The 14,679-nt window shown below is 55.3% G+C and overlaps 1 protein-coding gene across 2 annotated transcripts in view; it reads left to right on the top strand.

Annotated features, from left to right (window-relative positions):
• Window positions 1-14,679, top strand: part of STK40 (serine/threonine kinase 40) — a 35,603-nt gene that overhangs the window by 17,276 nt on the left and 3,648 nt on the right. For both annotated transcript variants that reach the window (XM_090269122.1, XM_090269121.1), the window contains exons 2-10: window positions 2,271-2,390; window positions 3,951-4,036; window positions 4,391-4,534; window positions 6,445-6,672; window positions 7,472-7,524; window positions 12,551-12,666; window positions 13,667-13,811; window positions 13,965-14,084; window positions 14,513-14,597. In XM_090269122.1, the coding sequence (XP_090125248.1) occupies window positions 2,279-2,390; window positions 3,951-4,036; window positions 4,391-4,534; window positions 6,445-6,672; window positions 7,472-7,524; window positions 12,551-12,666; window positions 13,667-13,811; window positions 13,965-14,084; window positions 14,513-14,597 (1,089 nt within the window). In that variant the 5' untranslated portion in view covers window positions 2,271-2,278. The remainder of the gene's footprint in view (window positions 1-2,270; window positions 2,391-3,950; window positions 4,037-4,390; window positions 4,535-6,444; window positions 6,673-7,471; window positions 7,525-12,550; window positions 12,667-13,666; window positions 13,812-13,964; window positions 14,085-14,512; window positions 14,598-14,679) is intronic.

Raw genomic sequence — 14,679 nt, 5'->3', positions numbered from 1 at the left:
GAATCTTGAGTGGGGTGGGTGGGGTCAGGCTGAGCCCACTCATTGTCTGTGTTGCAGCTGCTCCCAGCAAACTGTTGTCTAGACCAAGCCTGTGCGTAGGCGCCTAGGCAGCTTCTATACAGATATGATGAGGCCCTCGTGGTGTTCTCCGGGGAACCAGGAAAAGAAGGAGGCTTAGTGCTCCAGGAAGGAGGAGGATAGGCCCAGAATGGCATGAAACCAGCTTATCTACTAGGGACAGAGGCAGCTTCAGCACAGGGCTGTGGACCTGGTAAGAACCGTCACCAACGGGAGGAAAGGCATCCCACCAGTCATAGAGTATCTGCTGGGCCAGGCACTTGGGGTGCAATGCTTTTTTTTTTTTTTCCTTGTGGAATTTTTGGTGGTGGGTGAAAGACATTAAACATAAATACATAATCACAAAATATAGAAAGTGCTATGAATATATGAAAATTGCAGGATACCAAGTGAGACTAACTGGGATTCACTGGTGATGGGGATATCAAGGAAGACTTCTCTGAGGAAGTGATATTAAAATTGAGAAGGATGCATAGAAGTTCGCCAGGCAAAGAGCAGGAATGCTATTTCAGACACATTACTGCTCAGCTTTTAAGTCTAGAAGCAGTTTTGTTTTTCCCTGCTTTATGGGAATGCCTTTGAATCTGCTTCTAGCATGAGCTTTGGTAGAAAGTCACAGCTGAGCCTAACCATGGCTTCTGCTCCATCTGGGGACTGTCAAGGCCTACTGAGTTGCATGGTCCCAATCTCTCAGAATGAAATCATGGGCCTGCTTCTCAGTGGCACAGCTCTGAAAACATCAGGTGTAATGGGAAGCAAGCCTGATGGATCAGACTAGAAGTACATCAGGCCATCTCTCCAGTTCACTGCATGGAGTCAGTCTCCTGGGGCTTAAATAAGGGCCAGAAGGGCAGCATATGAAGATTGAAATTAACCTAACTAGTGAATCCGCGCATGTTCTCAGAGTAGAGACAGCTTTCCAGGAATAACAACAAAAACAAAGGAAAAGAGAACTATTAAGTTATATAAACACTTAACCACTTTTTAATTCTAAAAAAGTTAAAAGATTAAGAAAAACTACATCCTATGTCAGTCATATCCTTAATATATAAACAGTTTTTAGAAACCAATAAGACTAATACATAGCAATAAAAAAATATAAAAAAGTATGAAGTGGAAATTTATAAAAAATAATACAACTAATAAGCATGTGAAACAAGTTTAACTTCATAAATAATTAAGGAATTAGTAATTAAAAAAATATCTTATTTATCTTTTAGAGGAAGGGGAAGGGAGGGAGAAAGGGAGGGAAACATCAATGTGTGAGAGATTCATTGATCAATTGCCTTTTGCACACCCCCAAATGGGAACCAGGCCCGCAGCCCAGGCATGTGCCCTGACCAGGAATCGAACCAGTGACCTTTCAGTTCTCAGACTGGCACTCAGTCCACTGAGCCACACCAGCCAGGGCTCCGCCTTTCATTTTAACCCTGGAAGGGATCAAAGTGATCGCAGCTTCCATTGGTGTCCTTTAACTCTATCCTAAATGCACAGTATATATTTTTCTTAAAGAAAGTTTTGAAAATAGGAGAAAGAGAAGAGAAAGCAAACTCCCCATTGACAGCTTTGGGGTGTTCTTCCACCTGAGAGGACCTAAGAGTCAAGGAGACTTGGAGAGAGGAGGAGATACTCAGGGCAGTAACCCACACACTTTGTGGGCATAAGAATCCCTCTGGCCTCATGTCCATCATGCCATTTCCCAGGGCCCCTGCCCTACCACACCCCAGAGATCAGAGCATTGGGGGTGGAGTGCAACCCAGGAATGAGTACCTCAGGCCACTTGGCTGTAGGTATTTGGGGGAAAAGCCTCACTTTGCGAACAGTCAATTCCAGGTCAGCTCTCCTCTGTGGTGGTCTCCTGGGGACCCCAGTTTACATCTGCACAAAGCCCAGTGTTCCCAACGCATTTGATCAGCACCTTTGAGGCCAGCTGGCCTTCCACCTCAGTAACCTGTATGCTACCTTGCAGTACACTCTCCTGAGCCCCTCATTAATCCCAAGTAAGGGAGCCCAGGTTCTTTGTCACCAGGAACCTTCAGTGCTCCTCTGGGAGGAGGAAGAGGTGGCAGCGGCAGCAGGAACAGCAGCAGCAGCTGTGTGACGCATCCCCAAGTCAGAGACTTGGAGGCTGGTTTAGCCTAAGGAAACGCGCTGCCTTGCTCACTGTGAGGGATCTTTTCTGTATTGTCTAGAGCTGAGGATGAAGCGGAGAGCATCAGACAGAGGAGCTGGGGAAACGTCGGCCAGAGCCAAAGCTCTAGGAAGTGGGATTTCCGGAAATAATGCAAAGAGGGCTGGACCTTTCATCCTGGGTAAGCCTCTCCCGCTGGGTGAGTGGGAGGGCTGGGGGCGGGGCCAGGCATTCGGAGTCTCACCTGGGGACCTGCAAAGTGTCGCGCAGACCACAGTGTGGGGTCCTGACCAACCCTCAGTCTGGCCCAGCTTCACCACCTTAACTGCTTTATGCCAGTGGAAGATCAGGAGCCTTGGGTCGCCCTGCACCAAGAGTTGTCACTTTGCTGCAGCTGCAGTAGCCTTCAATCCGTCTCAGCTGAGAGCTAGACTCTCTAAGCTGCGTTAGAGTCCAAGGGCCACGCTCCAAGGCACTTTTTTGGCCATTCTTGGAGGGCACGATTCATTTCACAAAATGTTATGTATAGCCCCTGAAACTTTTTGTAAACCTGGCACAGAAAACCTGTAGGGTTGGGGGTTCCTAGTGGTCCGGAGGAGCTCTGCATGATGTTAGGGGCCCAGGCAAGCCCGGGCTGCTTATGCTCAAGTTTGCAGGTTTTGTGGGCTCTGAGGACCCCTACTCCCCTAGAAGCCAGAGCCCAGGTATGAGTTTTGCGGGGGGAACGGCATCTGGACTTAGGGGCACAGGGTAGTTCCAGCTCCAGTCGTTTAGCAAGTAGTTGATGGTGCCCACTCTGTGCAGACCTGCGCTGTTTGCCAGGGATGCAGCAGTGATGAGACAGTCAAGTCCTGTCCTCACAGAACTTGCCATTCTAGTTGCAAAAAGAAACAGAGTGAACAACACACAAGAGCATCACTGGGGGCAGTAAGTGCATTTAAGCAAGCAGACAAGGTGACGTGAGGGTAAGAAGGGCCTAGAGATAAGTGTAGACAAGGAGGGTTCTGTATGAGGAGGTGACATTTGAACTGCCACCGAGGATAAGGAGCCAGCCTTGGGAAAGCGGGGAAAAGCATTCTAGACAGAAGAAACAGCTAACTCAAAAGCTCAGAGGCAGGAAAGAATTTCCTGTCTTAGGAATTAAGAAGCCAGTGTAGCTGGAGTATGGTGAGTGGGTGGGAAAGCAACCTGTTAGAAAGGAATCCATCGTGCAAGGCTGGGGAGGTCACAAAACGAGTCTTGATTGCATAGTAAGAGCAGTTGAGCACTGTTACGGGTTTTTAGCAAGACAGTGACATTATCTGTCTTATGATTGAAAGCTCAGGCAGGGTGCTGTCACAGGACAACAAGCAGTATACAACTCCAGAAACACAGATGTTCCCGAAAGCTGGGACTGGGACTGGGGTCAGGTGGCTCTATTAGGCTACCAGGGTAACCTGTTAGAGCTGCAGTTTCCTGGATTCTCACCCTGGAGTTGCTGATTCAGAGGAGCAGGTTGCAGCTGGGAGCTCTTTTATTAGCACACACTCCTCAGAGATTCCAGCCTGCACCCACTGTTGAAAAACTCCTCTTTTTGAGAAAAGTGCCTGTAAAAGCGAGGTGTACCTCAGGCAGATGCACCTCTACCCTCCATTTTTGGTGGGGAGACTGTGAGAACCCTCTACTAGGAAAGACTGTGGGGTGGTGACAGGGCCACGAGAGACGGAGCTGAGTAGTAAACCGGCTGCCCGCTGTGCCGTAGGTCCTCGTCTGGGCAACTCGCCGGTGCCAAGCATTGTGCAGTGTTTGGCGAGGAAAGATGGCACAGATGACTTCTATCAGCTGAAGGTAAGGGAGGCACAGGGGCTTGGGGGTCTGGGGACACAGGGGCCATCCTGCCAGCCTGGCTCCCTTCTCTCCACCTTCACACCTACACCACTTGTGAGCAAGAGTGGCACCATCTCTTCCTGAGAAGCAGTCAAGTTCACAGCCGCTCTCTGAGCATCTCTTGGTTTAATGAGCTTTATCTGTGCATAAATTATCATTGCCATCACATTAAGAAAAAGTGTTCACTTCGTAGGTGCGTGTGAGTGTGTGTGCAGGTGTTGCATGGGAGTACATGATCTCCTTTTCCTTCTGGTCATCCTGCTTTGTAAAGTAAGGTTTTTCGGTTATTGTTTTTGTGTGTGTACCTTCCTGAAGATCCTTACCCTTGAGGAGAGGGGCGACCAAGGAATAGAAAGCCAAGAGGAGAGGCAAGGCAAGATGCTGCTGCACACCGAGTACTCTCTGCTTTCCCTCCTCCACACGCAGGATGGCGTGGTTCACCACCATGGGCTCTTCCAGGTGAGTGGCTGCCTGTCCCCTTCTCTCCCTGTCTTTCCACCCAGGCTGGCACCTGCTGGGGCCACGCCTGTACCTGGAGCAGCTCACCCCTGCGACCCCTGTGTGCTGGGTGCATCAGGACTTCCTTGGCCGGATGGGCTGGAGGTGAGGCTGGGCCCACAGGTCTCCTGCCGTGAAGACCACAGCCCAGCAGCAAGGCCCACAGTCCGCATCTTACAGCCTCTCTCTGTGAAACCGCTTTTCTGAAGAAAGAGGAAAGCAGGGAGTCATTTAAAGACCTTGGGCTCTTTCTACTATATTGTCAGGAATTGGCCGGGTCAGGCCAGGACAGGTGGGAGGGCCGTGGGGAAGAATGGGCACTTGGAACCACCTCAGTTGTTTGGGTACCGAGAGTCCTGCTGCCTGCCCAGGCGTGCCGGTTTGTTCAGCAAGTGTCCTTGAGCCCCCGTGCTCTGATGTTCCAGGTCCCTTAGGAGTGGTACCCATTAGCACTTGCAACCTAAAAAGAGTCCTCCTTGGGGCAGAAATGAAGTAGCGGGCTCAGACACCCAACGGGCCTCCTGCTCAGGACCCAGTAGAGCCCCAGCCAGACACACTGGCCAGGCAGCCTGGTGTCAGGGAGCACTCACAGGTTTTGGAGCCAGCAATCCCGGGTTCAGGTTGTATGGCCGCAAGCAAATCACTCAGGTCCCCAGGCCTCCGATGCCTCTTGCTCGGGGGCAGGAGGATGAGTGAGTGGACAGAGCACCAAACTGCCCTTTCTCTCTCTCATCCTGTTGTTATTTCAGGCAATGAAAACTCATTGTTAGCTTATTTCCTGAAATAAAATAAACCAAAATGCCTCCTAGCTCCCCACATCCACTCCACCAAGGTCTTTATTCTGAGGCGCGTGATCACAGGGAACCCCGTATCATTAGGCAACCCTGAAAATCAGTGTTTCCCTTCAACACAAAGTCAAAGTGAGGGTTATTGTGATCTCTTAGTGCTTTATTTCTGCTAGCTCTCAAAGTGTGGTCTTGACTCATATAATTTTGGATAAGAGAACCTAGGTGATGAGTATTTCTAGAGTCATCTATGTGCCAGACTCTGTGGGCCCTCTGGGGAAGAGAGAATAAGGGGTGTGGATGGTCAGTCCCCAGGAGTTCTCCAGAGTCTGGGAGCAACCCTGAGGGCCTCAAGCTGGTGGGATACGAGCCTCTGGGTTGTACCTATTCTTTGTCTTACTTGAAATACCTTTTCAGCAAGGAAATGGGTTGGCAGCAATGCCCACCTGATGAGCCCCAGCTGGGGAGGACAAGCACTCAGCCGGGACTGCCTTGTTCTCAGAAGCCTGTGGGGTAGGGGTTGCCAGCTCCCACCTGCAGAGGAGGAACCCCAGTTACACTTCTTAGACAAGGTGGAGCTAGGACCTGAATCCAGCCATCAGCGGCCAGAGCCATACTCTAACCACCGTTACATGGCTGCCTACGAGTCCCACGTCCATGGGAAAGCCATTGTCTTGGACACACGGCACCCTTCCCATCCACTGTCTTGGACATTGGAAGGAAGTGCACAGCGGTCATTGCTGGAATCTTGGAGTATCCAAGGCCCTGGGTTTACAGCATGTACACGGGGCTCAGGAGGCCTTTTGGCTTTAAGTGCCCAGCCCTGATCCACACCCTTTGCACTGGGATCAAAGCGTGAAGCCTCTACTTGAGCTGCTGTAACCTCATCCCCTACCAGGCCTGGCAGTGCCACTGGAAAGCCAGGCACTGCCAAGCAGCCCATGGTTCATGCTGCCCAGGCCTCAGGCCTCCACTGCCCACATGCATGCAGGCTTCTTCCAGGCTCCTTCGTTGCTTTGTGTGTCCCGCTCCAGAGGCGCATTCTGAAGCCGTGGCCCCAATTCCATCTGCCCCCTTGCCTCCCAGGACCGTACCTGTGAAGTCGTTGAGGACACAGAATCCAGCCGAATGGTTAAGAAGATGAAGAAGCGCATCTGCCTCGTCCTGGACTGCCTCTGTGCACATGACTTTAGTGACAAGACCGCTGACCTGATCAACCTGCAGCACTACGTAATCAAGGAGAAGAGGCTCAGCGAGCGGGAGACTGTGGTCATCTTCTACGACGTGGTGCGCGTGGTGGAAGCCCTGCACCAGGTGAGGCTCTGCCCCTTGGCAGGCCCGACAAGAGCATCCTGGGCTCCTGAGCCCCAGAGAGCCACCCTTCTTGCTGCTGCTGAGTGGAAGCGGCTCTGTCCCGCCCTCACCTGGGGTGCTTGGCAGCTGGAAGTGTCCAGGAGGAGGGTGGCCTGAGGCCTTGGGCACGTGGGGGGGCGCGGTGCTGCAGGCCTCCCCCCGGTGATCCTGAGGGGCGGTGCCCGGCGGGCAGCCGAGCAGCACCCAGAGCAGGGATTCCCTATCAGTGGAGAAGCGAAAAATGAGGCTCCCATCTTGGGTGATGACTGTGAGATGTCCACTGCGGGCAGCCACAGCCCGTCTCTGAGCTTTTCCTAGGATTGGGGGTGTCGGTACCCCAAAGTCAGGAGAGCCTCTTGCAGGCACATTTCTGTGGGCCAAGCCTTCAGACTTGGTCACCAGAGTCGTGAGAGTTCATCTTTGATTCCAGGTCCTGGCAGATACTTGGTTTTTGGTTTTGTTTTGTTTTGTTTTGATTTTCAATAAGATGTTTGATGGAGGTGGGGAGAGGACTGGGTTTCCCCATTGGCTGCTGCCATGAGGGGAGAAAGCCCTGGGAAGCCGCCCTGGGCTCACGTATTATCTCATTCATACGTGTGAATGATGAGGCCTTCAGATGGTCCTGGTCTGTCTGTGGCTCACAAGTCAAGGCAGGAGCCTAAACAAGCATGTCACAGAGCTTTTTCCTGCCTTATGGGCTGGGCCCGACTCCAGCCCCGTTCACCTTCCTGGTACAAACCGTGTGTTTGTTATCTTCCAGAAAAACATTGTGCACAGAGACCTGAAGCTCGGGAACATGGTGCTCAACAAGAGGTGAGGTCTGCTTTCCTTCTTCTGTGAGGTAACCTTGGGGTTGGAACAGGCTCCTGCTGCCCCTACCAGCTGCCCCATGCCCTGCCATGTTCCCATGGGGGTCTGCTTCAGAACAGCCCCTGCCTCCCAGGAATCCCAGTGTAGGGGTGGGTTGCCTGCTTCCATCTTTTGCCTCATGGAATATGATGCTTGCTAGGAAGGAGAGTCTTAAGGGCCACAGACAAAGCTCTGGGAAGAATTTCAGAGATCCTCCCTGGCCCATTTATTAGTCATGCCTAGTGAGTGCTTAGTAAATGGCTATAAAAATGGACAAATGGGTGAAGGAATGACAGATGAGCAAAACAGGTCAGATTCCCAGGAAAGAGACTCAGATGTGCATCAGGAGGCTTGCTGGGAAGAACACTTAGGGAGGAAGGGGCGGGACTGGGCAAAGGGAGGAGCTGCACTGTGGTGCAGTCCTCACAGGGTCTCAGCCGGGAAAGCTGGAGAGCCGGGGGCCCTTCAGATGTCCCAGGTAAGGGGCACATGGCCCTGTATCCTGACTGTGGCCAGCCACTGAATGTGGGCTGTGCCAGGGGTGGGGCATGGCCATAGGCAGTTTCCTTTGGCTAAGGGGACTTCCCCGAGAAGGACACAGCTACACGTGGTCAGAAGCCACCGCTCCCAGCAGCCGGGAGAGAGTGTCTCAATTTTGAAAGGGGACCTGGGCGGCTCACCCAGCACCCCAAGGCATCAGTGGCAGAGGGACATCATGCAAGGTTCCAGCCTCAAGCTGTCACCCCACTCAGACAGAGGGTCTGGGCCCCTTCCGAGTGATCTGGGACAGCAGAAGAGGGACACACAGGGCTCACCCCCCACCCCCTCGCATGAGCCTCTCACCCTCTCACCTCCAGGTGTTGAAGTGAGTCAGTGGGCCTGCAAATGGCAGGCAGCACCAGTTCACAACAGAAGTGGTGTGTTGGTGGGTGATTTGTTCCATGATATGGTCACCCACCCAGGAAGGGTACTGTCCCTATGGAGTGGCCAAAGCCACAGCAGTCACAAGAAAAAGACACTTCAAGGAGATGGGCCTCTGGGGAGGGTCTGGGGGCACCAGACCCCACAGTGCCAGCCTGTGGTGCCTGGGAGGACACTGCTGCGCCCAGCAGCTTGGCCTGTCTCCCGGAGCTCACTGTGTGACGGGACACCAACCAGCAAGCACACGTCACTGTACTGGGGACAAGTGTGCAGATGCATGGAGCCCATGGAGTGGGGAAGTGGCCCAGCCATCCAGGTCAGTTTGTGGAGGACAGTCAAGGTTTGCCAGCCCGACCATGTGGTGCTCCACAGAGGAGAGGAGGAAACAGAAACGCCTGAGACTTAGGGAAGCCTGGGGAGCAGGATCTGGGGGTCAGACCTGGCTCACAGCCCAGGCACTGCCTTTTAGTTACCCCTGAGACCTGAGCGTTTGTTTCTTGGATTATCTATTCATTGATCAATTCTTCCACGCACGGCGAAACTGCTGTGGTACCCAGCACTTCTGAGCTTTCGTGTCCTCATCTGTGCGAGGGGAGGACATGACACCCTTCTGCTGATTGGTCAAGACAGGAAACCGCCTCAGCGGTCGGCCCACCGTCAGTGCGCCCCGTGCGCCCCAGCCGGGGCCTGTACCCTTGCTTTCCTCCGGAGATGAGGCCCGCCGTGGGGTGAGCGGCTGAGGACGCCGTGGTGGGGGCCCAGCTCTGAACTGCAGAAAACACCAGTCACCCCAGCGCTGAGGGCAGATTGTTTTAGCGTGGCCCTCTGTGGGTCAGTCACCGTCCTGCCCTGGACTTCAGGCTCGCTGTTCACAGTGAGGGCACACTTTCTGAGCCTTTAAGTCCATGTGGCTGCAGCCTTCCCTGGAGCCACTCACTGGCTCTGTGACAGCCTGAGGGTTGTTACAGGAACTTGCACTCAGGCCTCCTGGCTGTGACCACCGTAGGGCCCCAGGCCTCTTGGTCTCCATGCTGGTTTGCTTCCGAGGCTCCCTTTTCTAGGCCCCCTTGGGTCTGGGAAGGTCATCAGAAAGTCACACCTCTCTTGAGTGACACTGGGTAGCTGCAGAAGCTTGGGAGGGGTGTGCATTTTCCTGGGGCTGCAGAGCACCAGCGCCTCATTCGGACCCTGCATCTTGGCCACACTCCTTGAGTCATATCACCCGCTTTCTGTGTTGGAGCAGACAGAGGCCCTGGCCGCCTCTCACTTGAGTCATGGCTGTTCTGGAAAGGGGCAGGGTGTTGTGGTGCAGCAAGACCTACACTGAGTGTCCGGGGCCCGTGCCCCTCCTCTCCTCTGGAAGCCATTCTTTCCCAGCCCCTTCCTGCCCCACTGGGCAGCCCTGGCTCCAGCTGGAGAGGCAGGCGGACAAGCCGGAGGCCTTGTCCCATCCCCAAAGCGGAGCAGAGTGCTCCTGAGGGAGGAGCCAGGAGACGTGCTCGCCAGGCAGCTGCAGTGTCACGCTCACCCTGCTTTGGATGGGAGGCAGGGGTTGAAGTCCGAAAGCCCCTTTTGGGGTTATGCGAGGTTTGCTCTGGGTTCCTCTTCCTCCTTTCTCCTTTCTTTTTGGGCAGGCAAGTTGCACATCAAGTTCCTAGAAAAGGAGAAAAACACTGTGGTAGCCCAAAGGGCCATAGCTGACGAGTGACTCACTCAGAGCAGATCCTGCTGACACAGAGCTCCCTCCCTCAGTCCCTCACTTTCCTCACCCCCTCCCGCCAGGGTGAGCCTGGGGGGTCTGGACTCCCAGGGATCTGTGTGCCACCCAGCCAACTTGGGAGGTGGTGGCCGGGCACGGGAGTGTTGCCAAGCTTCAGGAGGTCTTGGAGCCGACCATGTGGTTTCCTGTAGGAGAGACTCCCGGGTCCTTGGTGGGCAGAGCAGTGCGAGCCAAGTAGACCCTGCTTCCCAGCCCTGCAGAGTCTTGGCGAGTTTTCTTCCAGCCCCCGCCCTGCCCCACGCATGCAGGCAGGTCCTGCACAGCTGAGTGGAGAGCTGAGCCAGCACGTGTGCCCTGGGGCCTGTGGTCACCGTGTGGCACCTCTCTCCCGCCACCTCAGACATGGTATCTTTCCCAAGGTCTCCCATTGGTAGCCTCTGCCCACTGTCTGAGGATGACATGCCAGTCCAAGTTAGCAGTTAGTAGTCAGTGACCGCTCACCAGGCCCTGGGCTCAGTGCTTTCCCTGAGATTAAATCTTTTCTTGTTAAATCCTAACACAGTCCTAGGAGTCAGGTGCTAGTATTTTCCCTGTTTTACAAATGAGGAAATTGAGGTTTAGCAAGATATTAAATAACATGCCCAGGACCACATGGCCAGGAAGTGCAAAGCCAGGATTGGAACCTAGGAATCTGAACTTCCAAACCCACCAGACTCTCCCCTGAGTGGTCCCCCCTCACCCTCCCAGTGTTGCCAGCCTCAGAGAATCCCAGCGGGATGCATTGCCAGCCACCCTGGCTGCCTTTGAGCCAGAGGAGGACCCAGAGTGCTGCTCTGGGGGACCTTGTGCTGGAGAAGCTGAGCTGTGTCACAGTCAGATCCATGATGGGCGGTTCAGAGCCAGAGCAGGCCACTGCTTGACGTACCATGGTCTTTGGCCAAGACCTTTGCCTGCCCCTTTGGGCTCTAGCTGCTGGAGGGGCCACCAGTCTGGTTTCTGTGACATGTGGCCAGGCAGGCCTGTGTGGAGAAGGAGAGCCGGCATCTCCATTTGGAATGCAGAGGACAGACTGGCCTTTGTTTTGCGCCAAGCCCTGTGCCAGCAGAATTCCCCAAGATAGCTAAAGGGCTCCAGGCGCCTGGACGCAGCTCCTGGGGAATTCCACCCTCAACCCCATATAACCTGCACATCAGAGCCGAGCCTCCTCTCCACCCTTGAGAGGTGTCCTGGGGCCCCTTGTGTGGCTTCCCTTCCTGCCATCCTCTCTGGCTTCTCTGCCAGCCAGCTGACAGCTGGGCCATGTCCCCTGCTCATCTGTGGGTAGCGAAGCACCCTTCCTCGGTGGCCATCCCCTCTGGGGCAAAGAAGCCTTTCTGGGGCCTCTTGGAGGGGGCCTGCCTGCCCCACCCCCACCCCCCAGGTGTAGTAAGGCGCTCTCTTGGGCCACTTCCTTTTGCTCACATTGTGAGCCTCCTGGAAAGGATCAGAGCCCCCAGCTGCTCTCAGCCACAGCTCTCAGATGGGGGAATCCATGGCTTTCTAGGTCAGGGAAGAATCTGAGGTACAAGACAAGGAGTGAATCAGCTTTGATGGAAAGGAAGGGAATGTCAGGGGCTGGGCACTATCCAGGGACACAGGGAGCACCCAGGTGGTGTCAGTCCAGGGCAGTCCCTGGGGTCAGACAGACCCGGGTGTGGCTCCCGCTGCAGCGCTCACTAGCTGTGTGATCCTGGACACATGCCTGCACCTGTCTGTGCCTTCATTGCATCCCCTCCCTCCTAGGCTGCTGTGAGGGGGGGTGGAATGGTCCACAGCAGGCACTGAGCAGCGCCTGCACTTAGGAGGTGCTCAGTATGCATTAGCCTTTCGGCCTGTCCGTGCTGCTGATGGATAATGACACGGGTGATGGCCAAAGTGATCGGCCAGGGGAGACAGACGTGGCACCCAGGGCTGGGCTCCATACTCTGCTAGACATTTTCCCTCATGTGTAATGAGGGAATGAACTAAATCCCTGGTCCCTCCCAGTGTACACATTATGTGAGGTTGTTTGGGGACTCCCTGCAAGTTGTTCTAAGCTCTAAGCTACCCGCCCCCCGACTCAGCTAGCGGGGCAGGCCCAGGGGAGCGCCCCTGAAACACTCGCTGGCGCAGAGCGGCTCAGACCCCTGCCTGGACAGCTCAGCAGGTGGCAACCAAGAGTGACTGACTGGCTGGAGTCAGCACCCCAGGCACCCCCCATGTATCCATGGGGGAGGCAGCAAGGGCCAGGGGAGCCAAAAGATGTGGGCAGCAGGAGTGCCTGTGGGGACAGACACCAAGAGGTGGTCCCTCTCTGCCCCCCACTCCCAGGACGCATCGGATAACCATCACCAACTTCTGCCTCGGGAAGCATCTCGTGAGTGAGGGGGACCTGCTGAAGGACCAGAGGGGGAGCCCTGCCTACATCAGTCCAGACGTGCTCAGCGGTACGTGCGGTGTGCCTGGCAGGGGCCCCTGGCCGTCGTACAGCCCAGTTCATTCCGCGAACCCTGTCTGTGAGCTTCCGTGGTGGCTCAAACCAGTACTGTCCCACCGGGGCTTACGGAGGACAGAGACAGTGATCGTCCCACCAGTGCGTGTTTGGTTACTCTCTGAGTGCTTGGCGGGAAAGACTTCTGTGAGTGTAGATATGAGGCACTCGAAGGACTTCCCCGAGGAAGTGACGTTTGAGCTGAGTGGTAAGGACAAGTGAGAATCACATCACGGGTGTGTGACTGGGTGGAGGTGGCATGGCACACCTGAGGCCCCTGAGGCTGCTGCTCAGAAGGTGAGCCTGGTTCCAGGCCAGAGAGGTGAGCAGGGACCAGGCCATGAGAGGCCTGATGGGAAGCCTTGTTGAGAAATGTAATCTTTATGTTTCAAGTGCAAAAGGAAACTACTGAGCAGGTCTTCACTGTGTGTGAGAACTTACCCTTCCAGTGGGGGAGACGGGGAATAAGCAGACAAAGGAGGGATCCTTACAGGTTGTGCTAAGTGCTAGGAGGGAGTAGTGACGGGGTTGTGGCTGACTAGTCCAGAGCCCGTTAGCTCTTTGTTCTACATGCACGTTGGCCACCTGCTCTGTGAGGCGCTCTGCTGGGAGCCAGGGCCAGAGAGCAGGCCCATCACCCGGGAGCTCGCAGTCTGGCAGAGGAAGAGGCAGGCGGCATACCCGAGCTGGGTATTGTCCTGTGGAGCTGGGTTTCGAGAGCATGAGCAGGGTCAGCCTGAGGAGCAGAGGAGGGACCAGCATGGGTAGAAGCTGCCAGGACTGAGCCGGTGTGGTCTGCTCTGGGAGGCTGGGGGACAGGAGACTGGAAGTGAGGGTGGCAAGGGGGAAGGGGGCCCTGCGTAGGATTTCAGGCAGGTAGCTGGTCAACTGGGCCATCCCAGGGTCATTCCCTTCCCCAACCCTGAGCTAAGTGTGCGTGTGTCTGTGTCCTGCAGGCCGGCCATACCGGGGCAAGCCGAGTGACATGTGGGCACTGGGTGTGGTGCTTTTCACCATGCTCTACGGCCAGTTCCCCTTCTATGACAGCATCCCACAGGAGCTATTCCGCAAGATCAAGGCCGCGGAGTACACCATCCCAGAGTGAGTCCTGCCTCCCTGGGGAGGGAGGGAGGCCTAGCCATTCAGGTTCAAGGGGCAGGAACCATACTGTGAGGCTTGGAGTCCTGGGTCTGAGACCCAGCACCAGCCCACCCCACCTGAGCCCTCCCCGTCGCCCTCTGCCTCTCGCATCAGGGACGGGCGGGTTTCCGAGAGCACCGTGTGTCTCATCCGGAAACTGCTGGTCCTCGACCCCCAGCAGCGCCTGGCCGCCGCTGACGTCCTGGAGGCCCTCAGTGCCATCATCGCGTCGTGGTGAGTGGGCTGGTGCAAGGTGGGGTCTGCCGCTCCTTAGGCATGCCCATCCTACCCAGGCCTGAAGTTGGGCCTGTTTCTCTGCCAGGCAGTCACATTTCCAGATTCTCCCTGTGGGCAGGATTGGGAGGTGCCAGCAGCACTCGGCATCTAGCCCCTCCTGCCTTCCCGCTGTGTCAGGGATAGAAGGGCATGATGTCACTGAGTTCTTATAATAGCCTGGGAAGTAGCAGTTGTCCCCCATTATTGGATGAGAAAACAGGCTTGGAGAAGCAGGTGTATCATGTCAGGAAGGGGCTGAGCTGGGACTCATCCCAGGTCTGTGATGCCAGCCAAGGCTTAGGGCAGCAGGGACCTGGCCTTTCTGGGGAGCAGGGGCTGCAGGCTTCCTGGAGCCAACCGGGCGGACATGACCTCCTCCTCTGCAGGCAGTCCCTGTCATCCCTGAGTGGGCCTTTGCAAGTGGTTCCTGACATCGATGACCAAGTGAGCAATGCAGACAGCTCCCAGGAGGTGAGTTGGAAAGGGCAGACAGGCTGTTACCCAAGTCCCAAGGGACCAGCCTCCAGGGAGGGCAGGTGGGGCAGGGGCAGAG

Source organism: Furipterus horrens, unplaced genomic scaffold (assembly GCF_987537825.1).
Source record: "Furipterus horrens unplaced genomic scaffold, mFurHor1.1.pri manual_scaffold_3, whole genome shotgun sequence".
Lineage (NCBI taxonomy): Eukaryota > Metazoa > Chordata > Mammalia > Chiroptera > Furipteridae > Furipterus > Furipterus horrens.
The sequence above is the reverse complement of the archived record's forward strand: the minus strand, read 5'-3'. Positions and strand labels throughout refer to the sequence as shown.